We start from the raw sequence: 27,695 nt of genomic DNA, 5'->3' as shown, positions 1-27,695 counted from the left end.
GCGGATGTGGAAGTACCTGTCCTGTAGATCGAGGACAGAGTACCAGTCCCCGGGATCCAGGGAGGGGATAATGGAGGCCAGAGAGACCAGGTGAAACTCAAGTTCCGCAATGTACTGGTTCAGACTTCGCAGGTCCAGGATGGGCCTGAGCCCACCTTTGGGATAAGGAAACAACAAGAGTAATACCCCTTGCCCATGAACTCCTCAGGCACCGCTTCTACCGCTACTAGTCCTAGGAGCTGTCCCACCTCCTGCTCGATCAGAGCCTCGTGCAAGGGGTCCCCCAATAGGGACGGGGTTGGAGGGTGGTTGGGCGGGGAGGAAGAAAACTGGAGAGTGTAACACCGGGAGATGGTGTTGAGGACCCATCGGTCCGAGGTTAACCACGACCATTCCAGGAGGAAAGCACACAACTGGTTGGAGAAGGGTAACTTTATTGGATCCCTGGTGAGGACTGGCGGGATGCCCCCAAGCGTCCCATCAAAAACGCCTTTTCCCCGCCTGCTTGCCTTGGAGGACGCAGGCTGGGGGGCAGGCTGAGACTGCCTCTGAGGGCGTCTCTTATAGTCCCGCTGCTTTTTATAGGCAGCCTCATACTTCAGGAGGGCGGCCTGGGTGGGAGTTTGCTGCAGCTTGAATTTAGGTTTTGCTGGAGACGGGACATAGAGGCCCAGAGTCTGGAGGTCATGCGGGAGTCTTTCATGCCATGCAGTCTTGTATCTGTTTCCTCCGCAAACAGAACTTTCCCATCAAATGGGAGATCCTGCATGGAAGACTGTACCTTGCTGGACAGCCAAGAGAGCAGGAGCCATGACGCCCGTCTCATGGACACTGTGGAGGCCATTAATCGTGTGGCTGTGTCCGCAGCATCCGAAACTGGCTGCAGGGACGCCCTAGCGGCTGCTGCCCCTTCCTCCACTAGCGCTTTGAACTCCTTCCTATTGCACTCCTGGAGGGAGTGCTCCAACTTGGGCAGGGAGCCCCACAGATTGAATTCATATCAGCCCAGGAGAGCCTGATGGTTTGCTTCTTGTAACTGGGAGCTCAAAGACGAATAAATTTTCCTTCCGAAAGATACCAGTCTCCAAGAATCTTTGTTCTTTGGGGTCGGGGCAGGCTGACCCTGCTGTTCCTTGTGGTTGACCGACTCTACCACTAGAGAGTTGGGCGCCAGGTGGGTATACAAGTGCTTATGCCCTTTAGTGGGTACAAAGTACTTGCATTCCACCTTTTTAGAGATGGGGGACAACGAAGCCAGTATTTCTACAGGGCATTTGAAATTTTAGCCACCCCTTTATGGAGAGGCAAGGCCACCATACCCGGTGCCGACGGGGACAACACATTAAACAGGGAGTCTGAGGGCTCCTCCATCTCCTCTGCTTGGAGGTGGAGGCTTGCTACCACCCCCTTTAAGAGTTTTTGGTAGGCCCTGAAGTCCTTCTGTGGGGCAGAGGGGGGCGGAGCCGCAATCGCCTCCTCCGGGTGGGGCGAGGCCGGTGCGGTACTCTGGGTGTCATCTGGCACCGGAGGGTCCACCACCTGGTCAGACTCCGGGCACGGTGCCGAGGACGTACATCCCACCGACTCCTTTCTTGGGGGTCTGGAGTGGGAGGCCAACGGTGCTTCCGAAGCTCCGGCCACCGAGCGGGTTCCCACCGGAGGCCACGGTGCCCACGGGTACCATTGGGCTGGCCATGACGCTCTGTGCCACTGCACCTGCTGTGGCACCGGTGGGGCTGGGTGTTCGGGTAGCAAGACCTGGCCCACTGAGGGACGACTAAGACTGGAGACCGGGCTGGCGTAACATCTGCTGCTCTCATTGGACCGGAAGGAACAGCGGTGCCGGGATCGTGATCTCGACGTGGAGGACTGGTACCGACGGTAACAGCTGCTCCGCGAACGGCCTCGACGGGCAGACCCGCAACGGCGAGACGTGGCGACTGACGCCCAGGGCTGCAGTGTCTTGGCGGAGACTTGGAGCGGGAGTCCGAGTGGGAATGGCATTGACAACCGTGCTGTGACCGACTGCGGTACCCTCTCTGAGACGAGGACTGTTGCTGACACCCGCCGCGGTCCCGTCGATATTCACTCCTTGAGGATGAGCGGCACCAAGAGTCCCGGCTGGATGGAACCCAGGCAGACAGTCTGGTCGGTGTCAAGGGCGATCCACATGGACTCTGTCCTGAGCGATTGCTGGGCGGTGAATGGTGTTGGGAAAATTCCCTCGACTGAGACCGGGCCAGAGGCAACTGCGGAGATCCCAGCGGCAGCTTGCCTCTGGAGCATGGGACTGACATTGGCTGTGCTCCGGGCACCGGCATAGACATAACATCCCGGGCTGCCTGGAGGGCTTCAGACGTGGATGGCATACAGACATCCGGTGAGGCCTGTTCTGAAGGGGCTGGGCTACTCCTCTCAATGTGAGTTGGAGGCCTGGGGCCCGGTGGGGATTGAGGACTGCCTGACATGGGCCTAGCTTCTGTCCCAGACTTCCCTCGGTGCCACTGTGAAGAGGGAGTCTTCCTGGCCCTCTTGGCATGCCGCACAGACGGGGAGTGGTGCCAACTGGTCAATGGCACCGGAGGGTTGCTGCGTACTGATGCCACGGTGCCGGTTCGGAGCGGTGTGCTGGAGTCGGGGTCAGCACCAACCCCCTCAGGATGGCCCGGAGCCTAATGTCCCTTTCTCTTTTGGTACAAGGCTTAAACAACTTGCAAATCTTGCACCTTTCATTGAAATGGGTTTCTCCCAAACAGCGCAAACAGTCTGCATGCGGGTCACTTCTTGGCATAGAACGCCTATAAGAGTCGCATGACTTAAACCCCGGGGTGCGGGGCATGCCCCGGCCCGGGCTCACTAATTAAACAGCTAACTAACTACAGGTACTAACACTGAACGAACAAACAATTCTGGGGATGAGCTACAACAAAGCTGGATCAGAGCAGTTCCAATCTTCGCATCTTCACTAGCGGCAAGAAGGAACTGAGGGTGGGGCGAGCATGCAGCTTCCCTTATACCACGCCAAGCAGGCGCCACTCCAGGGATCGCGGAGAGCGCTCCCACCCATGGGTATGGCTAGGGGAAAAACTTCCGGCACCGGTGCACCTGGCAAGCATGCACACCTATTGTGGGATACACACGAGCAAATCACTCGAAGAAGAACCTCCAAATTGCAGAGCAGTTATCATAATCTCTGGGTCTGCATGAGATGGGAAGAAATCATTAATATCACCGCCTGTGGAAGTCTGAGAGACTGGCGTTTAAAATCTTATTTAGGAAGTGAGAAAACGCTGAGTTTCTCAGCAAGTTCTATGGCACTTTTTAAGAATTAGGCTGGACTCAAGAAAATATCTTAAGAACGGTCCTATCACCCAGTTTTAAAGTGTCTGTGGCACTTTAGCATATTGGCTTTTCAGAAACTTCCAAACTTCCTTACTCATGTAAATACCATTGATTTTTAGTAGGTCTCCTGGGGGGAAATCTAATCTGAACAGAAAATTGGTGAATGCTTTAATTTTGTTTAAGTACAGCTGTAGTATAGTATTTTCACTCATTTTAGAGACTTTTTTCCTGTGTATTGCCATTCTTTATCTACTAAAGTCTATAAAGGTTAATATTTAATATATAAACTTAGCTTTCTGGTGCAGAATAGATGCTGTTTAGCTGCATTTCAGTGGACAATGAATGATACATTAGACAACTATTTTGCATACAAACCCTCTCAAACTCAGAGTTCACAAGATTATCCTTTCCAGTCAGAATAAGAGGGAGGGGATTCTGTTTGTTGTGCCCAAGTTTTTTTCCCCTCCCAGCTCATCCCCTCCTTGCTCCAGCATGCCATGAGGACAGCTGTGCCATCCTACTTTCCCAGAACTGCAGAATGTTATAAATACAGGCTTATGAATTCAGTGTAGGGTCAAGCAGGAGGCTGGCGGTAGATGGAGACAGAATCATAAGTGATTCTCCCTCACACTTAAGTTCCCCCACACTTGCAAATAACAAGGGGTAAATACAGAAAAATGCAGATGAATTAAATTGTCTTGGATTAAATGCTGAATAATGCTTCATTTACCTCAGTGTAAATACCGCTTTACTGAAGTTCTTATTTCAGAAAGCACAGCTGCCCTGTATGCTCAACTCTCCTGGCACAGAAATCATGGAGTAACAGATTTACAAAGATTAGCCACTAGTGATTAAAATAGTGCCAAATGTGCATTGCTTGTGGCTTCAGACATGCCACATAGCTCCCGCTGAACTGTGCAGCATTTGGCAGACACTGGTAGATGGCCTAACTAGCAGATTTCTTTCATAGTCAGATTAGATTGTTCAAGTGCAATTTAGAATACTACATGGCTAGTGAACGCATCTCTAACTTTCCACATCAAACCAAGTGGATGGCTCAGATTTGGTAATACTAGTGTTCAGCTGTAAATTGTCTTTCGTTAGAAGACTATATCCATTCTGTCTTTGCCTTTGTAAATTGAGACTGATGTGAAAACAATGAATCCAGAGGTTGAGGAAGAAATTACTGCTACTCCTGATGGGACAGCGAACCTGTCTCTGCAAGAGAGTGTAACTATACAAGCAGGTATTCCTTAAACTCTTCTTCAGACTTTTCCTATGACACAAATTCTGACCGCAGTATGTCAGAACATAGACAATATTGCAAAATAAGCACAGACTATTTTTAATTGCTTTTGATCTTATCGCTTCTCTTTCAAGTCTCAAATTTGAGGTCTCTGGGCATGCATGTTTTGTTCTAGTTGGAATTTTTGAGCTTCCTGTTTATTTAAAAGACCAGGCCAATTTTTGCATTTATAATTAAGATACTCTTACATATAACACAAAGTGCATGTGGGTGCTTTAGATACTTATTCCAGTTACATACTGCAGTCACTTTTTCACTTATTGCAGAAACAAAAACGTAGAACAATCTTTCCAAAAATTCTTGCTCCCCATGAAGGTAGAAATGACTACCCTAACTCCTTTCTATAGACCTAGGACAAAAGGTGTCACTTCTTAAACTGGAAATGTATTCCAGGCAACAAGCGCTGTAAAATGTACTAAGAAAGCATCAATATCTTATGCTGAGCATAATGATTTAAAAATCCAATACAAGAGTCCACAAAGCATTCTGTGTGTTTTTACATACCAGAGGGTGATGCCTTGGTACCTCAGTATAAGCCGTCTGCCAACAGGCTACATTTGTGTGCTAGCAAATTGGTAATCTTTGTAATTTGCTCTTTAGTGAAGCAATGATTTCTCTTCTAAATTCTATGTTCTAATTACAGACTCCAAGGGAATTCTTACTACAACTAATTAAGTTTCAATTTGCAAACTCCACAATACCATGGAAAATTAGGTGGGTAGAGAAGCTCCTAAATAGAGGAGGGGCTACAGCCTTTAAGGTACAAAACAGAAATCAAGTAGACAAGACAAACAGAAGGAGCAAAAGATAAATAGCGGTGAGGAAGGAATGCACATCCTTTGAAAAGTCTCCCACAAAAATAGCGAAAGCCTCCTTTCTAGAGGCATTTGAGACTAGACCTGCTGCAGTGCTAGCAAAATACTGTAGGTCAGTTGTTCTCTGTCAACAGAATCGAGTGTTTTGAACAAAGTAAGCAATGGAGGTCTGCGGTGTTGAAAGGGAAGGTGGTGCCCATAAAAGCTTTTTCTCCCTTTGCTGGCAGAGGTTGGGCTAGATGTGAAATAGGTTACCCTTCACATATCTAATTAAGATTCTAGTGACTGACTTTACTTTTTTCCCCCCTCCAGGCTTTCTGTGAGTTTGGCAAGGCAAGATTGCTAGAATAAGCGTGTAATTTGAGTCATGTTGCTGCATAATAGTTACAAATGTGACTAAAATTCCCATAACATTCTAAGCTATCAATTAGTAGCCTGTGTCAGTTACGTTCTCCTCTCCCCAGGCCATATCAGCTCCATCCTACTTCCCTCTAAAAGTGTAGGAAGCCTTCTGCTTGCTACAATTTGTCTTCAGCCCAGTAGTACTGTCAGCCCTGGAACAGGAGACTTCTACCCGCAGCTGCAACTGGCTTTCTGAACTCTGCCTCTCTTGGTTCTGTGTGATGTGGGAGATGGAGCTGGGTATCAGATGGCACTATAAGACTAATAACAGGGAAAGGGTGGTCTGATGAACAGGATGGGCATCCCAAACTGTCACAAATCCATTTCCCTGTCACAGTACCTGTAACGGGAACTCTCCATAAAACTTCTGGACAAGAAAGTGTCCAGGGGTAAAGTAGTGATTGTTTCTACGCCAGTCACTGTCTGTAGGTGAATGGCTAGCTGAAGAATCAAGTGCTCTTAACCCAGCCAGTCACTGACAGGGCAATGCCCTCCCTTGAGGTCACTGTTCTATTCTGAAGCACAGAATTGATAATATGCAGCACATGGTGTCCTGGACACTGTTTCAGTCTTCCAGCAGTGCATAAAGATCAGCACAGATTCCAGCTGGAAAGCAGCTTTATGCTACAGTAGCAGAGAATACTTTCTTCTTATTTCAAGCCCTGTATGACATAGATCAGAAAGCTCAACACCTGCTTCAGTTCCTACAGGTCTCTTAGGCTGAGCAAACAAAAGGAAACAAAAGGTCTCCATCAGCATGTTGCATGCACTATTGTCTCAAGCTCCTGAGGAAAGCTACATTAAATAGTAACTCTTTCCGAGTTAATTGTAAAGCAGGTTCTGCCTAATCTTGCCAGTCTTCTGAGTTATGGTGTAGCATCTATTCGCTGGCATTCAGCCTATTAGGGAGGCAGCAGTGTCACTATTCCACATACCGTTTCTTTCAGTAATCAAGTATTCTGATGGCTGGAGATGCTGTGTCTCTGGTGAGCTTAGGTTTGGAAACACATTCCTGTCTACAAAAGGACATAGCATTTAATTACATCTCCAAGCATGATGGAAGTATAATTCTTTTTTTGTTCCTAAAGTGGCAACCTAATGTCTCTACCTCTGAGCAGCAGCTACCAGATAAAGAATCCTGACACCTTCACTAAGCTTTACAGACACAATTACAATTCCTGTGCAGAGAGCTGGTCCAGAATTCTAATCAGTTCTGGCGGTCTGAACAGAAGCCCTAACTTCACACGAGGATAGACATTAATCTATTCTGGATAAATTCCTGCAATTGTCAGAGATGATATTAAATCCAGTTTTTATGTTGCATTCCACATTTTTTCAGGTCAGATTTGCTTTCTTTACACAAAAAGCCCATTTTAAGCAATTTGAATGGACATTACAGCCTTGTCAGATGCTCTAAAAGGGATTCCAAGTAGGAAACATTTTGTTTCAGGTCAAAGTAGTTCTCTGGCTTATGTTATGGAGGTCATTTGATGATCTCAATGGTCCCTTCTGGCCATGGAATCCATGAACTGGTTGGGCCTTTCCTCCATTTGCCCATAATGAACCTAACTGGTCACAATGACTGGTCTCAAAGCAGCCACTACCTTCCACCTGTTTATCAGTTCATCTTTATGCATCATGTACCCAACATGATGTAACTATTATGGACAATACCTTGTGGTAGAGAAAAAATCATCATTTCTGAAAGCAAAGGAGATTTTGCTACTGCGGCATGAGACCTCTAGCTGGTCTCCCACATTGAAGTCCGCCAAAGTAACTTTAAAAATTCAAGTCAGAATTTCCTAAAAAGTCATATAGCTTGTGTAGATTAGTTTCTCGGACAAAGTTCACTCAAAGATCAGTAGCAAACCAAGTGTATTTTGAAAAGACATGACATTTTAAAAGTATATGTAGAAAGCTTCTCTCCATATTAAGAGAAACAGAAGTCTTTAAATTCAAGGCTTATTTTCGTGAACGTTTGTTTTCTATGAGCAATACCACAAGCCTATTGCGGAGGAACTTTATTTCCTTAGCATATGACTTTTGGAACAAGTCTCTTAGCTTTTTGCGTAAAGCTCCCAAAGATGGAAGGTGATGGCAGTCTGGTATGTTCAGGAGGCTGCAGAATAACTCATTCCACAATTCTGCATTAGGAATCCTAGAAGAGAAAAACAAGCACTTCATTACAGAGTCAGCATATCCAGACTGTTCTCAATATATTTAGTTTCAGTGGACCTGTTCGGTACACTTATTCCAGTTACAGCAAACAAGTGAGTTACCTACACTTAGAGAAACCCATTGTAAGAGGAAGAAACAAGTGTATTTTCTAGTCATACAGTGGCAACAAGTACAACTGTCCTGTTATGGTACTTGACTATATAGTTGAATTTCCTTCTAGCCTCCCTCTCTCCCATAGAATGCATTGCCTTCTTAAACAGGCCAATGTTTTCATCCACCCAGGAACCTCCAACCCGGGGCATTTGTGGACCTTACTCCTTAGACAAGATAATGCAATTTAACTAAGCAACATGTTACAAAGAAGCCAGTCAAACTTGCTGACTAGTGTACTGTCGTGTGTTAAGTCTATTTGCTGTAAATTTTCCTTAACTTCTTGGAATCTGGCACACCCTCTGCTGAAAAAGCAGTTTGTGCCTGAAAGACTTCCTGCATCAAGTACAATACCTCCTCAAGCAGCACGTGTGCGTATGAACTTGCCACACTTCAGCCTGGAATCATGGGTTTTAAATCATCAGGGGGTAACTAAGACAGTTAAAAAGCTAATTCTATGTTAGCAGCTTCCCCAGAACTGGGTGCAGAAGATAAATCTCTCTAGCCATCTAAAACGAGTAGTTTTAGCTGCATTTTATAAAAAAGTTCTCCTGAAGAGCTCCCCTTAAGATGCAGTGATACCAACCTTCTGAAGACTCCCTCAGTTTTCCAGATTCCTTCTTCATTTCTCACCCTCATGTAGGTGCCAAAGAGCATGCAGTATATTGTTCCAGCAATTCCAAAGTAATCAGTCTAAACAGAGAGAGATGGGTCTATTGTGAAGAAGTCCAGATTAATAATTTAGCACTATTACTTAAAAGGTGATCTGAAAACTCATGCTGCTCAAGTATTTCGGGGAACATACTTTCGTGCTACCTTATGATTTCAGCTGGACAAGTCATCTGAGCAGAAGTTGCAGGATCAGGCCTTTATATAACAACAGTTGTGATCTTAGTTATCAGTGGAATTTACAGCAGATAGAAATACAAACCTGTTTTGCTATGTCCAAGCAGAATCCTGCCTATCAAGTTTAAACACTGGACTCATGTCAGATGGCCAGAATTTAATCACCGAGGCCCGGATCCACAAAGGGACTTAGGCATTGCAACATTGAGCATCATGGCACCTAACGTTTAGGCACCTAGAGAGTGAGGGGGAAAAAACCTCAGAAAAACCCAAAATCCCACATAAACATTACAATCCACGAAGCCTGTGTTCAGCGTCTAGGCTCCCCATACAAGGCATCCCGACACCTTCAATGAGGTGGAAGTGCGCATGCTCAGAGGCAGAAACTTAGAGCTGCGTGAGTTTAGGCACCAACAGGGTTTGACAGGGGTTTTGTGGATTGCAGGTCACCTAAAACTTGGACTTCGGCTCCTAAATCATAAATTTGTGGATTGGGGCCAAGTGCTCAGGTTATTACATCTATGTAATCTCATACCTGGTAGTTCCACGGTTTCTGTGTCAGCATTTCGATACACTGAAATCCAGATGTCTCACACTTTCCTGTAAACACAGTTCCTTCAGGAAAGAGTTTCAGGTCTATACTTTGACCCAAGTCAATGACTGTCAGACCATGAGAGAGACTGTCTATGTCACAGGTGTCATTATCCAAAAGCCTGCAGCAAATGAGTAAATGATTGCCACATAATTATTAAAACCACAGTAGAAAAGGGTAGTAGTTTTGGTACTAAAGGGAAATACTTGCCTTTCTCCAAGTATGAAGTTATCAGGTTTAATGTCACCATGAATGATTCCACAGTTATGGAGCTCTTCCACCATATATAGAATTTTTACAGCAAAATAGATTACTAGTGCTTGAGGCATCACTTTTTCAGGAAGCTTTTTGTAAATATTTATAGTATTCTATAAACAAAGATATGGGGATGGGAAGAGAGAAAGAATGTCAACCACACCAAAAGATAGCTTTACATAATATACATTGTAGCTCCGTATTTCCAAAACAGAGTGTTGGAAAATAAACCTACAACACGTGTTTTTGTAAAGCGAAGAGGAACAATGGATTACTATGCATTGTAATGTATTTTAATTCCTAAAAGGTTACAAATATGCCTCTTCAGCCCACAAGTCTTAGTGCACCTACCAGTAAAGTTCCATAGTTGTATAGCTCACCAACTAATATACTTCCGTTTTGGAAGAAGTGAGCAGAATAAAACTGGATGTAGAGATGTCGCACACTTGGTTTAAGCCTCTCCATCAGCTGAAATGCTATATAGAACTCCCAAGGGTTTGCAGGCTTCTGCACCTGTAACCAAACACTCCATATTAAATAGTGATATAATCCAATGGGTTTCTCTAGTAAATTGAAGGAAGATGGGAAAATCTTCCCATATAATTACAGTGACCTAAGTGCTTGGGCATTTTTCTTCTTATCTAGATAATAAGTTCTAGAACCATTAGAAGAAGTTGTTACTCACCTTGTGCAGTAATGATGGTTCTTCCAGATGTGTGTCCCTACGGGTGCTCAACCGTAAGTGAGTCTGAATCCCTGCACTGCTGATTGGAGAACTTTGGCAGCTGCATCTGTTTGGCCTGAGAATAAGCTGCTTCCCCCACACCCCTCCGTTCTCTGTCACAAGGCTAACCAGCCAGTTCCTTCTCTACCACACAGTTGATAAGAACTCCAAAGCAGAGGGGAAGAGAGTTGGTCACGGAGCACCCATAGGGACACATCTCAAAGAACCATCATTACTGCACAAGGTGAGTAACTTCTTCTTTGAGTAAAAGCGGCAAAGAGTCCTGTGGCACCTTATAGACTAACAGACGTATTGGAGCATAAGCTTTTGTGGGTGAATACCCACTTCATCAGATGCACGAAAGCTTATGCTCCAATACGTCTGTTAGTCTACAAGGTGCCACAGGACTCTCTGCCATTTTTACAGATCCAGACTAACACGGCTACCCCTCTGATTCTTCGAGTAAGTGTCCCTATGGATGCTCTACTGTAGGTGACTCCTGAGCAGTACCCTCCGCCGGAGGCTGCGGCTTTTGAATCAAATTTATTATGGATGATAGAACCATGGTGCTGAATTTGGTGTCTGCAGCAGAGTCCTCTAGTATGGCATAGTGTTCAGCAAAAGTTCAGCAGATGCCCAGGTAGCTACTCTGCAGATTTTGGATATAGAGATACCCTTGGAGAAGGTGATAGACAAGGAGACCAATCTCGTAGAGTGTGTGCAGATTGTGGATGGGGGTGCTAAATTGTGAACGTGGCAACAGAGTTTGATACAGTTTGAGGTCCATTTGATGAGTCTTTGAGCTGAAACTGCTATGCCTTTAGACCGATCCACAATGGAGAGGAAGAGTCTCAGAGATTTTCTAAAAACTTTTGTCCTGTCCAAATAGAAGGCCAAGGCCCTTCTTACGCTGAGAGTATGGCAGATGGCTTCCCTATTATCCTGATGGGGTTTGGGATAAAAGGTGGGAAGGTAAATAAGTTGGGTCACATGAAATGCGGAAATCACTTTGTGGGTAAATTTCAGATGTGGTCTGAGTGTGACTGTGTCAGGGAAGAATGCTCCATCAGAGGCGCTATCTCCCTTATCCTTCTTGCCAAGGTGATGGAGATCAGGAACGCGGTCTTCATGAAAAGGTGAGTTAAAGAACAAGTGGCCATGGGATCAAATGGCAGTCTAGTCTGTCCTTTTCACACTAGATTGAGATCCCACTGTGGGGTAGGAAGTCTGGATTGGAGAAAGAGGTTTGTGATGCCTTTGAGAAATCTCTTAATAGTTGGGTGGGAAAAAAACTGAATACCCTTGCTATTAAGTGTACTTAGGATATACCCTGTCATGGGGAATCCCCAGACAGGTGCCTGAAGAAAAGAACAAACTCTAAAATAAAGGGATGGGGGTTTTTTTTAATAAGTAATTTCTTTATCCCTTTCTTTCTTGTTGTTAAAGGGAAGCTCCAAAAGGTAGCTAAAAACTAACAATTCTAAAGAAGTTAACAATCCACGAATGGACAGCTAAAGCTCCATCTCTAGCCAGGGGTGACTGGGAAGGAACTGAGGAGGGTTTGTGTGCACAACACTGGATAGCCTCATGGCAGAGCATGAGGGGTGGCAGCACATGTGTGGGGTGAAGGGACACTGCTACTGAAGGTCTCTGATTAGCAGCGCAGGGATGCAGACACACCTACAGTGGAGCACCCATAGGGATGCTACTCAAAGAAGAATGTTTGTTTAGGCTAATTCACAACTTCCACCTTGCCGAGATTTAATATTACAGGTATCTCTCATTTAATTCCCTGCCATGGCAGGGTCTTGCTACACCTTAGTCCTTCCATTCTCTGCCTGGTGGTGTTGGTGGCCTGTGATATACAGCATGTCAGACTAGTTGATCTGGAACTTTCTGGCCTTGAACTCTATGACTGATCTTGAAAAGTGCTCGAACCATTCAGTTCACAGCAATATGATTGCTCATGTGGTTAGAAGCTCTTATTTCTATATAGATTGTCTTTTATTTAAAATAAGACTAAAATTGTCATTTAAGCCTACTGCAGGCAGTACACATCTTGCTTACAGTGACAATTTATGACAAATAGCCATAGAGGAGGCTAGTTCAACACTGGAAACCCAATTTCCACTTCGCATTAAGTACTAGAACAAAGGAATCTATGTACTGAAACCACTATCAGGTTAAAAAAAAAATCACATTTAAAAACTTGCTTTTCTCATTCTTTGAAGTAGAGGGTGCAGAGAAGAGCCAAAGAAACAAACAAAAAAACAGGTTTCAGAGTAACAATATTCAAGGGCTGGAAAAAGGCTGCCTTACCGTGAATTATGGGAACTCAATCGTTTTCGCTTATCAAAAAGATTGAGAGCTGACTTGATTAGCACCTAAGTATATTCACAGGGAAAAAATACCAGGTATTGGAGGGCTCTTTAACTTCGCTGTGAAAGGCATAACAGGAACCAATGACTGGAAACTGAAGCCAGACAAAGTTCATTTAGAGCAGTTGTTCTCCAATTTTGCAGATTACTGTACCCTTTCAGGAGTCTGATTTGTCTTGTGTACCCCCCCAAGTTTCACCTCACTTAAAAACTACTTGCTTAAAAATACAAAAAAGTGTCACAGCACACTATTACTGAACATTTGCTTACTTTCCATTTTTATCATATATTTATAAAATAAACCAATTGGAATATAAATTTTGTATTTACATGTCAGTGTATAGTATATAGAGCAGTATAAACAAGTCATTTATATGAAATTTTAGTTTGTACTGACTTCACTAGTGACCGTTGTAAAACTAGGCAAATATCTAGATGAGTTGATGTACCCCCCGGAAGACCTCTGCGTACCCTGAGCGGTACGTGTACCCCTGGTTGAGAACCACTGCCTTAGAGGTTAGGCACTTTAAGGAATCCACTTAGTTACACATCTCAGACTATTGGTTGAATTACTAAGGGACCTCAGCGAAACCAGCTCTAAAAGTTATATGACAAGCTATTCAGAACCAAAGCCACTTACCTTTAATATTACTTTCTGGTTATTTTTAGGGTTATTTGTATCCAGGACAGAAGCCTGATAGACATGAGCAAAAGCCCCTTCTCCAAGTAAGCAATCCACATGGAATGATTTAGAACCTTTGGCAGTTTAGGAAGGAGATGAAAGATACAATAGATTAATGAGTTCTATTTACAAAACTTCCTCTTCAGCAAAGCTTTCTAGACAGAATGAACTGGCCAAGCACATTACAGCAGCACTTCACATTATTGCTTTGGTGCATTATAAACACCTTTACTGTTGGTCTCGGTGCTGTGTAACAAACAGGTATTAAATAAGTTTAAAAACTCAGAAGCTCCATGGCACCCTCATATTGCAATTACAATAATGCTTTCTAGGAGGTGTGTGGCAATTTTCTCCAAAAAAGACAGTAATTTTGGAGTTTAGTGTATCCAGTCTACACAAATCCACATCATATATCATTTGCAAGCTTATTTTATGTATGTTTACAGGTGGTATGCTGTGAAGCTGTCAAGAAGTGCTGTAAACGAGGTGAAACAATGGTATCCAAAATTAGTTTCATTGTTTGCAGTTCCAGAAATACTGCAATGTGACTATGACCACAGTTTTTACTGCTTAATTTCAACACCTTAAGATGGTGTTTTATTGGTCAAAGCTACCAAATGACAATGTATTAAGAGATTTTTTTTTACTGGTTTTGCATGGGCAAGTATTCCCCCCATCCCCGAAATGATGCAGCTGTTTAGCACGTGGCAAAAAATGGCAAATAGCAGCATTTTGCAATATACCAACATGAAATATTTTCTCATGGCATAGTCTTAATTGTTGAAGTATCTCACTAGTGATTATAATAGTTATCCATATTTTCAGCTTAAGTTTGCTAACAAGAGCAGTCTGGCATTGAAGGTTGTGTACCAGTCGCAGCAAATTGTACTGCATAGTTCAAAATATGTATATCGTTAGTATATATAGAATCATAGACTATCAGGGTTGGAAGGTACCTCAGGAAGTCATCTAGTCCAACCCCCTGCTCAAAGCAGGACCAATCCTCAATTTTTGCCCCAGATCCCTAAATGGCCCCCTCAAGGATTGAACTCACAACCCTGGGTTTAGTAGGCCAATGCTCAAACCACTGATGATGCTGATGGAACAATGAGAACAAAGCTGAATTAGGCCCTCAGCTGGAAGCTCAAGCTGAAAAAATCCATGAACTAAGAGCATGCAACAAAGAAACTACAGCGTACATCAGAGGTGCCAGGACTGCCATACAAATGATGGCTGGAGGCAAATGTCATACATTAGATCAGTGGTGGATTAGCCACTGGGCCGACTGGAGTCCATGCCCCGGCCAACTAGGGGCCCCCGGAAAAAATCTGCTACTGCTGGCTGAAGGCCTCCCCGGGGCCCTGACCCTGTTGGAAGCTCCTGGGCGGGGGATGCTCCAGTGACCCCCAACCTCTCCGGGAAGAAGCCATGGGGTGGCAGGGAAAGCCCCAGCGCCCGCTCTCACTCCCCACTGTGGCCCAGGGCCGTGGCACAGCGACAGAGTTTCTTCTGTCTTGGGGCCACAGTGGGGGCAGAAAGGAGCAAAAGGGGCTGTGGGGCGGGGAGGGGCATGAAAACTACAGAAAGTCAGTGCCGGACAGGATTTAAGGTTGGACGCAAGAAATGCTCTGTACCTTCATGGAAAAAAATTTCTAAACATGGCATCCAACAAGCAATCACCTGTAAAATTCTTCTGTGAATATATGGCTCAAAAGACAACAGAGTGTAGGAGCACACCCAAACAGAAACACTCCTTCTTGCTGGAGGCTTTTTTAGTGGTGAAGCAGCAAAGTCCATCTCCAGAACAGGAATTGAAGAAGCTCAAGATTTGTACAGTACTCAAGATGAAACGGATACAAGGATGCTTCTGCATGCTGTGTGTCTCAATATGGCTTTTGGGTCTCTTGGTATCAAAGATACCATAATAATTAGGTCACCTGATACAGATTTTGGTCCTCACTGTTCACTACTTTCCAAAAATGGAACATACAGAGAACAAATTAGCAGCACAGTTAACAAGCATCGCTTCATACCTATGCATGCAATTTGGGACGCACTCACTCATGACTTCTGCAACATAGTTCCTGCTGTACACTCATTAATAGGGTCTAGGGAAAAAAATCTGTTTAATAATGCTGTCAAAACAAAGGGAGCTTACCACTTCAGAGATCTTGACAAACTGGGAGTGATGGACAAGCTGCAATTTCTGCAGCAAGGAAGTTGGTAACAGTGCTGTATGATCAGACTCAGAAAGAAAAGGAGAACCACAGAGACCTGAATTGCTTGCACCGCAACCTACCCATCAACAAGGACAAGTCAGTGGCCAAACTTCCACTATGCAAGGATGGTTTTGAACAGCATGTCAAAAGAGCATCTTGGAAAACAAAGATTTGGATAGGTAAACCTGATATTGGATCACCATTGCAATACAGATGGAAAAGTGTGGATGACAAATACTTCCTGTATTCTTCCAGACCCAAAAGCATCTGAGCTTTGTGGCAAATTGCCAGCACTCCTTTGATGGGTCTCGCGCTTTCTCTTCTTGGGGAGGGTTCAGGGCACCGTTTCTCACCCTGAACTGGGGTATTAACTGCCCCACTAGTGTCCTAGAGCAGAGGAGTGGAGATCAAGGGACCCGGGCCCGCCCTCTACTCCGAGTCCCAGCCCAGGAGCCCTAGGGATAGCGGTAAACTGCTTGAACTAGCGGTTCCTTCCCCTGGGCTACTTCCCTCTCCTGCCCTTCAGCTTGTGGGGCTTCCTGCCCTCCCTCTGCACAAATCAGGTGTCCCTTTACCTAGGGCCTTGGTCTTCTTAACCCACCGCAGCACTTCTCTGCTCCAACACCAATCCACTCTGCTTCAACTCCTCCAAACTGCTCTCTGCTCCAACACCAATCCACTCTGCTTCAGCTCCTCCAAACTGCTCCAACACCAATCCACTCTGCCTCAACTCCTTCCCTTGTCTAATTGAAGCAGGGGGGTTTTATCAGGTGACTGACTTCAGGTGCTTTAATTAATCTGCAAACTTTCTTCCCTCTACAGGGAATAAGGCTCCCTTCTAACACTCTCCTGCTGCCCTCTGGCCATGCTGTATCACAGCTTCTATAAGACCTTATTTGTTCCTGTACCAGTAGGGGCCACTGCACAATCAACTGTGTCTGTAGTCAGAATCATCCTCCCTGCACAGAAATGCGTACATGCTAAGGCAATGAACACTGTGGTAACCCAAGCATTCTTGACAGAGATCATAACAATGAACAAGATGATAATGAAGTTGACTAGAAACGTCACCAGTGCTATTACATTTCAATGATACCTACACAAATTTATTATCAGATTTGTTTTTACCATTTAGATTGTTATTGTGATGTTTTGAGGCCACAAAGAAATCCAATTTTAAGTCTTGAAATTATATATAGTCAGTAAACTAACAGAAACAAATGCAAATATTTCAAAGTGGTCATTTTAACATATTGGTGTCATTGTTTATCCCTACTTCTATGGTAACAGCACCATTTGACAACTCCACATCAGACCTCATCTTAAAGTAGACATCATAAGCTTTCAAATGATGAGCAGGTGTGTAGAGAGGGTATATTAGGTTAACCAAACTGGTGGTGTCTGCTGCTTGCCTACAACTGCATGTGAGTAGTCAGACTCTAAAGTGTATCCCATTAGTGGGAACACTAACATTTAAGTCATGCAGGTATGCTGTAATTACTATAACATACAACATCTCTGTTGAAATAGGATTATTGTTGTTCCATACAAGCCTCAGAATTCCATGTCAAGTACTTTATTGGTTCCCTCTCAGAGACAGAGAGGCTGATAATATCCAAATACAGCAATTTTTAAATTGGTCCACTGTTGAACCCTAAGTTCTTTAAACAATCTGCGAGCCATTTTTGGAAGGTTTTCTGAATAAATGTAAAAGAATTTATTTTTTTACTGCCCAGTGTATCCAAAGCAATTTTCAGACAGAGTGCAATCAATGTGTCAAAATGGCGGTTCTTACCCAGTGTAAGTTCAGTCTTCAGTTTGACAGTGGGAAGACTGGATTTCCATTCAAAAGTATTAGAGTAGGCACTCAGTGGTTTAGGTAGCCTTGATAGAAGTTTGCGAATTAAGCCCTCGTCCCAAGGGTTTTCAACAATGACTTCATGGAAGGGAGAGAGAATTTGTAGGCTGTATGTAAAATGTGAGTAAATAGAGGAACACAAGTCTACAATCTAGTGATAAGCATGAATGACAGATTATCCTACCATGAACCCTTATGTATGTCTTGGTTTTGATGATCCAAGATTTAGCTGAGTGGGTGAAACAGTTTAATAAAAGGAATATAAAAGCTATTGTTACCTGAAGACACAGGCATTAATAAAGCCAAACCTTTGGACCTGATCTGACAGAGGAGCTGAGAGAATCCTCAGGTTCCAACAAATTCAGTGGAGTTGAGGGCACTCAGCACCTCACAAGATGCAGGAAATATGCAGCCTTATCCCTCCACATGCTGTTGGATCATTACTCATAAGGAACACTTTTTAGAGAAATTGCAAGACATTTCATAGATTCATAGTTGCTTGCTTCAGACCAGCTGCGCATTGGAAGGAAATACTAAGTATATACAGCTACCTAAATCCCAGCTTTAACAGAGGAATGATACTGTTGATCCTTAGTACCTGGAGCTTTAACATTCTGGTATGTCCTGTCCTCTGCACACACGGGAACCTGTGGAGTACTGACTGACTCTTTACATGCAGTTAACACCATCTCCTCATCTGAATATCCCCTGGCTGCTTGCAAAGTCTCCAACACAGCCTTCTCAGTAGCTAGTTGCTGGTTTAACACTAGAGAAGCAGCTGCAGAGGGTGCATTTCCTGACAGATATCCTTGTTCTGGGCTCTGCTCCAACACTGGGCTACATATTTAAATACAAAAAACATTAAGTTACTTGCCAATAATGAACTGGCCCTCCCTATGTCCCAAAAAAGATAAAAACATTTAAAACAATAAACTTATGTTTGCATTCTTTTGCCCCAATGTCAATAATGGCATGTATCTGTATTCCTTTAAATTAATCTCACTGCATTTTTGTATGTTCTTGAAAAAATTTATGTGAAACACATCCTCACGCTTCAGGGCTTGAGTCAACTGCTTTAATGCCTAGGGTTCAGGAGAACTTTCCCAACGGGTAGGGCCCCCATGTACTCTGATTCCCCAGCCACAGATTCCATCCCTTGCTGCAGAGTTGTGGTCCAGATTATCTATTTCCATTTAAAACAAGCAAGCATCACTTATCCAGATGCATGGACAACCCCAGACAAATTCCCAGACAGTGAAGGACAGCATATTCATACTGAAAGAGAAAAAAAGCAAGAGCTTTTGCAAGAGGCTCCTCTGCCATCCACAGGGTTCCCCATGTAGCTATTTGGGATACTAGCGTTGTGTGGAAGCCCTAACTAACTACCCAAAAGGGCTTTAATATAGAATTGAAATTTGCGTAGTGCTGCCTCATGTCCTTCCAGAATGTGGAGAGTAGCTAAAGTCAAATATCTGAAAACCCAGGAAATAAAGTTAAAGTATATACATGCTACCTCTGTAATGCAACCTTCACTACCTTCTTTGAGCAATGCCCCATCACAACACATACTAGCAAGCACCCAACATTTACAAATGATACAGAACACTGACCTTCAGTGCTCCCCTCCCAGTGTCCAGCACCTTCTTTGTCAAGGCAAAACTTTGGTTTATTTCAGGTACAGCAGAGAGGAATGACCTGCACCTGGCCTACACTCAAACACTGAGCCTAGCCCAAGTCACCCCACGACACAATTCACTCCCAACTTGCTAAATGATACCACCCTTTCACCCTTAACTTGAGAATTCCTCTGAGACACTGCCTTCACTCACCTCTCACCAACACCTGGAGAACATTACTGAATATGCCTACAGGTTACCGACAATCCCCATTGCAAGAAGACACCCTTGTGCACCTCTGAGAGCTACAGGACTCCGAGCAAAGACATACTTGATCTTTCAATGGGCGTGCTTGTCCTACAGTACCCTCTGGCCAGGTATAGCTCTGCAGCAGCCCTGCCTCTGTCTCCCAACTCCACAAAGGCTTTATTTTTGTCCATTAATACCCCTTCTTCCCAGGGCCTAATTTATTGGCCTAAAACACAAAATAATGCTCAGCCCTGGGGCTTGTCTCTTCTCCGCCTTGAGTCTGGTCTCTGGATCTCTTCCTGGCCTTGGCAGGCTACTCTCAGCCCTTCCTGGCTGGAGTCTTTTCTACTCCCATGGAGTCTGCTCTCCCAGGCCCTCAGCCTTCTGGCTCTGGCTTTCCAACCCAAACTTTTTCCCATGCTCAAAGGTCTTACAATAGACCTGTGTGACTATTGCTCACAGCAGTTCTAGAATCTTCTCCTGTTGCTTCCTTCAGGACCCTTTCAGCAGGTCCTTAATTAATCCTTTCCGTTACCTCAAATGACCCAGGCTCAGAGACTTGGCACTGTGAGGTTGTTTTTTTTGCAGTGTAGACGTACCTTCAGTTACTCGGATGTCTTGCTGAACAAATGCATTTCACTCTTTGGCAGGTCAGTTTGGGTCAACCCATGTTACAGTCCCCAACTTTACCCCCATAATTTCTGAAATATTTCTTTCCCAAAGGGCAGTGGGTACTGTGCACTAACTTAGATCAATTCAAAGCAGGCAATATTAATTTGGGAAGGATTAGAGTGACAGTTTGAGCCACAGGTGTGCGCAAAAAAAAATATTGTGAGCACAGGATTTTGATAACATGATTTTCGGGGAGCTTTATCTCTCTAACCCTAAGCTTAACTAATCCTACCCAGACCCTTCATGAGGCACAGCAAAATTTTGAGACAATCTGAGTAAGCATGTGGATTCTAGAGCATGTAGAAAAACGCATCTGTGAAACAGCAGGTATCCATTAACTGTGGAAGAGGTGCCGAATCTGCTATCATTCAAGAAGTCTTCATTTAGGCATTTGAAATCTCAAACATCTGAACAAGTCGTACTGTACCTTAGCTTCCTGGTATTGGATGCCTCCATGTACTGCTCCTCAGAAGAATCCAGAACCATCTTACCATCACTGTTGTGGACTGCATTTTCTGAATAAAAGTGCATGACAAGTTTGTCCCACTGCTAAAGAGCAGTTTGTGAACTATAAGTGATTACAATAAAATCCAGTATAACTCAGCACAAACATTTGCTATGGATTGTGTGACTAGCTAGCAAGAAGTTCACTTGAGATTTTAGTAAATTTTGGGACAGAAGTACTGGAACATATTAACCCATTCAACAAAGTAGTGAGAACTCCCAACCCAATGGTTTTCCTCTAGACTTCCATGAGTTCTGAGCAAAAAGCACCTCTAAAATTCAAGTCATTCATTTACATGACTAACTTTAGCTGTCCAGAATTGACGATTATGGCCTACGTGCACTAGAAGTCACTGTTAAACATTTAATTGAAAAACGTTGCTGTGGACAGCATCAGAGTCCCAGAATGTTGACTGCACACTGAATCAGAGAAGCTTTTTAAATAGGCACTGAACCCATTTTGAAAAGTGTTCTGCTTCTGCTCTTGCAGTAACAAGTACAAATCCATGGGTTTAAGTTTTCTTCATTCCAAACGTTAAAAAGTGAGAGGAACGCTTCTTCTATATTATTTAGCACAGAACGTTACTTGCAAACGTTTTTCAGCACTCGACACAACAGATGTTAATATCCTGCTGAGAGATGTTTTTAGATCCCCTCTACAGGTTTCTTGACCCCAAAACTACATCTAAAAGCCAATATTGAGGGAACATGGAAGCTGGCATTTGGACAGGGGTACAAACAGGATTCTTTGGGCAATCTCAGCTGCATTTCGAAATGTCTTTTATTCAAGTTTAAATGCAGCTCTGAATTTCTTGGCTTGCTAATGATTTTGGTAACTACAAGCTCTAAATTTTTTACCCTTATGTTACGGACATGCTCTCACTTATTGTTTGGACAGAGTTCTTGACCCAAAGAACCTTCAATTCAATTTAAAGACAAAGACAGAACAGAGTGGAAAGACACGTGGGGAAGGGGCAGCAGTAATACAAGCTTGTATTTCCTTTAGAATGGCTGTGTGTACAATTAGTAAGGAACAGCAATGTTTCGTTAATGAGACCTACAATCAGTGGCAACAGGCTCAGGTCCCTGCCTGCCCAGTCAGTTGCCAGTGCTCTGTCAGCACTATGGTAGGAGCCGTTCTTAAGGAGGGATCTGGAAGGTGTGGCAGCGTTAGGGTTTGAGGGAGGGCATTCCACACAAGAGAAAAAGTATGGAAGCAACCATGAAGGAGAAACAGACAAGCAAGGAACTTAAGATTTGACTCCTATTGAAGGGAGTTTTCAGGAAACAGTAGTTTAGGAGGTTTTTAGGAACTGCTCATCAGGGAATCCTTGCAGAATGGGAAACTGCTACCTTCTCTCCCCCACCAAATTACAACTCCCAGAGGAGCTTTGCTGCTATGTAGGCTCATTCTCCCTGCTACTCTTTTTCCTGAAATTAATTAGCACCCACATACTGTAATGTTGCGGGTCAGGAACTCCAAGTAGCTGCTGAGATCTGGGAAGTGATGCTGGCACAGGGCCGGTGTAAAGCAGAGGTGAATCAAATACACGTCGTTTTATAACGTAACCCTTTACCTTTGTCCTCCATGGCTTGCCACGAGTGCGCTGACAGGTAGCCAAAGGGGGTTGAAGCAAGCTGTGTGGCTCGTGCAAAGTCTCTTGTGCTGTTGGGACTGGGCGCCAGTGTTTTGTTATTACAGTGCAGAGCCCACACAGTGGAGTCATCCATCAAGAACTCTGTTGTCCGAGTTCCTTCCTACACAGAAGGATCAAGCAGTGTTCACCAGGGAGCTAGCGATAAGTCTGTGATACCTGCAGTTCATGCAGGACCTCACAATGCTTTTCCAGCCAACAGTCATCGAGACCCTCAACATGTTGACACAAATGAGAGAACCAATGTATTCTGGTCCGACCTTCTCCAGGCAGAAATACAGTTTCCCTATTGCTAGCAAAAATAAGCCACCGTGGCCACCTCTGAACACTTGGACTTTGCCAAATTCCAAAGCTTAACCCAGCCCAGAGGCCAAGGAGCAGGACTAGTAAGGCACTACAGCCCCCGACTACTCTAGTCATTGTAGTACTGAAGCACCCTCTTCCACCTCCCCACCCACACAGATGCACATTATATTCACGTGCAGACCCATGCTCAGCTCCCGACCACTCAGAGGAGTGAAGCTCAGTTCTTCCAGGGACAACTTCTCTCCTCAGATTAATTTTGTTGGTCTTGGGGACTGCTGGGGAAGAAGGAAGGGGAAAGAGAGAAGAAAGGAGAGAGGAGCAGAGAAAAGCTGCCAAGAATCCCTGAAGGTCAGCAGCCCACCCTAGAAGCTCAAGGCAGAGCTGTGCAATGAGCTGCTACTGAGGGTGCAAAGGCAGCAGACTGGAGCTATGACAATTATGAGACCTATATAGGGAAAATGTCCATGCACCAAGAATTCTGATCAATAAGCTCCTCTGTCATAGGTTCCACATAGGCAGATTCAGCCCAGCAGTGTCCCCTCCAAAGCTAGTGGATTAGCTCTGAGAACACAAGAGCTATCTCTACCTATCAGGTCACTGGTTTATCTAATCCAGTATTCTGACAGTGGCCAGACCACAACCTTCACAGGAAGGTACAAGAAAGATTGTTGTAGACATTTAAGGAACAAGCTGCCCAGGTGGGTTAGGAAGAAATCTGTCAGTGGATAGCTTATACCCAGAAGCATGAGGTTTATTTCCTTTTGTTATCCTAGCAAATGCAGCTGTGGATATTCACATTATCTGCATAATTGTTACCCCCTCTTTTGAATTCCACTAAGCACCTTAATGATCTCTTTTTTAAACCGAGAAGTCTTAATCTTCTCATTCTCTCAGTGAGGTTTCCATGCCTCTAGTCATTTTTGTAGGCAGTTCCTAAGGCCAGAAAAATACTTTAAAAGTCAAAGCAGGGCTTCAATGACTAACATAAATCAGGAGGGCTTATGTCAGACACCAGCAACAGTGGACAAGGACCTGATTTTGGGATCCTTTGGCCTCCAATTCACATTTCCAGCCATGTGACATTTGAACTGGCAACATTTAATTCCACTAAATGCAACATCTGGGCCATGTGTTACCATAGTTTTCCCATTTATAAAAACATTTCAGTAGAAGGACGTTGTGTTTATGGGATGGGGAAGTCACACTCCCGGAAACATACCCCAGGGCTTCAAGGTTTTGCAGATGTCCAGTGACTTGCCTATGACATTTCTAGGAGACAAAATTTAATATGCCAGGGATTCTTTGTGCAGATACAGATTAGCAATTTTGCAATGCTGGAATAGAACTGCAGATCACTACAGGTTAGCACTAAAGACAACCACTTCAAGGCCCTCCAATTCCACATTACTCTACTAGGCTAAGCTTTGTTAGAAATAAGCATACACTTACTTTTGATTGCTCAGCACATCTGAGTAAGGGATGTTCTCCGAAGGCTCTGACCCGGGCAAGCTTGTTTTTTTGCTGTGGGAACCTAACAGAAACTGCTGTTTAGAAGTCATTTTAGCAGAATAACCTACACAAAAGTTAAGAGGCCAGAGCTGGTATTAGCTTTCTAGAAAATTGGTCTGCATACCTGTCATGGTCTCAGAAAGTAAGCTGCTCACACTTACCAGGCAAGCCACACAAGAACCATGATCACAGTAACTATGTTCAAGAAGACTTCAGCCATTTCATGGAGAAGCAGCCAAGGCCTTCTCATGTGGCATTTTCCCAATCTTTGGGAACCTTATTTCCTCTGTACACTTCCTAAATTGAAGATCTAAACAGACCGATAGTGCTAATGCAGTCATAGCAGGACTAAATGGAATGGCACTACTGACCCCGCATGGTATGCCGGAGACAAGAGATTCAATTTGTGACTAGCTTCTCTTTACCTATTGTTTTCTTTTTCATTCTCATCTTCAAAAACGGAAAAAGCAGACACAACAGGGGCAGTTGCATTAGCTTTCATGCTTTTACCAGGCTCTAGAAAACAAAGAAAGAATTAAGTCAATATTGTTTCAGCTTTACCTAAAAAGCAACATAATAAATGGCTACATCCTCATCCCTACACAATCAGAGAACTGATGGGAATGGAAATGCTAGCTACTCCAGCATAACGCATGTTCCAGTAGCATATTACATACGCATCCTTTAGGCAGAAGACTATTCTCAGTCCCAGGGTGGGGATGGAGCAAAAGAGCATCTCTCTCAGCCTGAGACAGCTGTAAGGGACAGACCTGATAGGTTCTAAAGAAAATTCCTGTCTGCTCTAAGAAAGGGCAAGCTAACAGGATCAGCAAGGGGTTGAGGTGGGAAGGAAGAAAAATGAAAGGCCACATGGTCCTGCCTCTTCACATCTCAGCCATCTACCTGAAGCATCCTCAGAGTTTTCACCCAGTGGAACAAATCAGTTTAGTTTTTGCTATACTAAAGACTACAGGAGTTTATTAATGGAGCTTCTTCCACTCCAAAGCCATAACCGGGCTTATTGTGCAGAGAACTGAAACCCTACTAGGAATTGAGAGCACGCTGGCTCAGAAGTACAGGACTGGAGGAAATCAGTCTCCATTCCAATCTCAGCATGCCAATGCATTGTGCTACAGCTAAATTGCCAGGTTAACTGTATAATTAATGAAGGCGTGCAGTTAGGATACTAACATTTGGCGAAGAACACTATACACATCATAGTCTAAATGCGGTCCCTCCCCGACCCAACACAAAAATGCTAAACTGACCTGCACACAAACTTCAGAGTAACAAGAGAAGGAAAAGTTAGGGTGAGGCAGACCTTTCTTCAGGCTGAAATTTTGCAGATCAAACAGAGTATTAACTAGATCTTTTCTGGAATTGTGTTTCAAGTGCCAGAGAAATAGTTACAAAGAAGCAACAAATTATTTAAACCCAATTTAATGCACACTCTTCTACAGCATTTCGTAGGCAACATAAGTGTGCTTATACTTTTCCTAATCCTTTGCACAAGAATTTAGAGCCTTCCAGTAAATCAGATTCATGATATGAAATTCTTCGGGATTAAGCTTCTTCCATTTCCCATGCATAGCCAAAGGACTGCTCTCCCCCCGCACCAAAACTAAATAGGGCACAAACATTTATTTTGGGTTGCAGTGTGATTGTGGATAAAATACATACCACTTTTTCTACAATAGGCCTCAAATTTCTCCTCATTTTCTTGAAGAGAAGACATTTCAGGCAGGATAGGTGTCTGAAACATGTCCATTAAAAATCCTAACAAGAGAAAATAAACATGTCAAAACAGCTGCAGAAGCACCTTTCAAAAGTTATAGGATTTTTCATTATGGACAAACGTCAAAGGTAAGAAAGAGAGCACTAATCATTGGACTGTCTTTCTGGACTCTGTATTTAAACACCTTCAGCAGGTGTTGAACAAAACAACAAATAATGGAAACAAGAGTGGACTTTTATATCTTATTGAGTACCATGAAGTTACCTAGTGTTTCAATGAGGCTTAAAGTATAGTTAATGGTTTTATTTCCTAGTGGATCCCTCCAATACCTGAAGAGATTAAGACATTTCGAGCCAATGAACAATTTTCATTTCTCTGAGATATATACAATTTGAATTAAACTGCAGTCAGTTTTTTGGTCAGTGGTTAAGATGCTTTAATATTGAAAGACAAAAACTGGTGACAAGTAAGTTTTCAAAGGGATACAGTGGGATCAGGATTGTATTGCTCTACGTATGACAATAGGCTGATCAGTATTTCTGTATTTCCTTGTTTACGGATTATAAATATTTATATTTAATGTCTGGAAGAAGAGGACCATAGGGGTGAACCTGAAGAATAGTCTATAGTATGAACATAGAAGGAAGCAGGCCAGAGAAACAGCAAAGAATTGGGAGAGATTAGTACCAACTGCTTTATATAGGGGCCTGGCCTGAAACCTAGTAAGTGGATAGGACTTGGTTCCCCTATTAAACCCAACAAGAGGGTTTATTAAGACCTTGAGTAAGTGAACCATACTCAGTGACCAAGAGCTGCATGGCCTAGCTACGAAGGCTGGCCTCCTGAGGCGCTGGACCTTTTAGCACCCTGAAAGGGGACAGGACTACCAACAACCCAGCCAGAGCGCTGAGGTTGTGACAAAGGACCAAGAAGTGAGCTAGACAGCCAATGCTCCACCAGAGATTGATAAAAATGGAGGCACACTTGCTGTTGTCCAGTTTTGTCACAAGGAGCTGCTGAAGACCAAAGGTGACCATTTACACAACTAAATTGTCCATTCCTTAGCTCTCCACTATACCAGTCTGTTATAGTTCCTCTTGACTTGGAAACAGAAACTGCTTGGCAACAGCATTAGACACAAAGGATCTCAGGCTTTGCTTCAGACAGAACCACAGCAGGATAACAACAGTAATTTAGATCCAGAGAAAGATTCTATTAAGACCATGGGCATTTCTTTCAGTACTTAGGCTGCTCAGTAAGTGGAGAGCTTTGTACCATCCCCCAACACAAAACATTAAAACGGGACACATCATGTTGTTCCAGATCATCCAACCCATTCCAAATGGGAAAGAATTCATATTGTGCTAGTAGTCTTATGGTTCCCCTTTGCCAACGAAGGCATGGGTATCCTAAAGCCAGTTTCTAGTAAGTAGCTTTGTTTTTAAGAGGCTATCGTGCAATCTTTGCTCCACTGGAATCTAGGACAAAAGAGCCCAGTGGAGCTAGGATTTTACCCCACATACTTACCCAGTGCTTCTTTAGTATGAACAGTGGGTGAGGGCTGCACTTTGAACGGAGTTGCCTGCATCACTCCTCCCAGTGAGGAGTTCGGGGTGGCTTGAGAAGCATTTCCAAAGCTGACAGAAGCATTTCCAATTCTAGGTGCTAAAAACAGGAGAGTTTAAACAACTTTTGAATATGT

The 27,695-nt window shown here is 43.9% G+C and overlaps 1 protein-coding gene across 1 annotated transcript in view; it reads right to left on the bottom strand.

The window, feature by feature from the left end:
- Positions 1 to 7,748: 7,748 nt before the first annotated feature.
- The window catches only part of BUB1 (BUB1 mitotic checkpoint serine/threonine kinase), a 43,857-nt gene continuing 23,910 nt past the window's right edge, over positions 7,749 to 27,695 (bottom strand). The window contains exons 12-25 of the mRNA XM_077812087.1: positions 27,521 to 27,658; positions 25,939 to 26,034; positions 24,684 to 24,774; positions 24,199 to 24,280; positions 22,366 to 22,546; positions 20,712 to 20,799; positions 18,346 to 18,584; positions 17,685 to 17,825; positions 13,629 to 13,744; positions 10,238 to 10,399; positions 9,842 to 9,999; positions 9,575 to 9,752; positions 8,780 to 8,886; positions 7,749 to 8,023 (exon numbers count right to left, since the gene is read on the bottom strand). Coding sequence (XP_077668213.1) covers positions 7,828 to 8,023; positions 8,780 to 8,886; positions 9,575 to 9,752; positions 9,842 to 9,999; positions 10,238 to 10,399; positions 13,629 to 13,744; positions 17,685 to 17,825; positions 18,346 to 18,584; positions 20,712 to 20,799; positions 22,366 to 22,546; positions 24,199 to 24,280; positions 24,684 to 24,774; positions 25,939 to 26,034; positions 27,521 to 27,658 — 1,973 coding nt within the window. The 3' untranslated portion in view covers positions 7,749 to 7,827. The remainder of the gene's footprint in view (positions 8,024 to 8,779; positions 8,887 to 9,574; positions 9,753 to 9,841; positions 10,000 to 10,237; positions 10,400 to 13,628; positions 13,745 to 17,684; positions 17,826 to 18,345; positions 18,585 to 20,711; positions 20,800 to 22,365; positions 22,547 to 24,198; positions 24,281 to 24,683; positions 24,775 to 25,938; positions 26,035 to 27,520; positions 27,659 to 27,695) is intronic.

This window comes from Eretmochelys imbricata, chromosome 3, assembly GCF_965152235.1.
Source record: "Eretmochelys imbricata isolate rEreImb1 chromosome 3, rEreImb1.hap1, whole genome shotgun sequence".
NCBI classification, from domain to species: domain Eukaryota; kingdom Metazoa; phylum Chordata; order Testudines; family Cheloniidae; genus Eretmochelys; species Eretmochelys imbricata.
The sequence above is the reverse complement of the archived record's forward strand: the minus strand, read 5'-3'. Positions and strand labels throughout refer to the sequence as shown.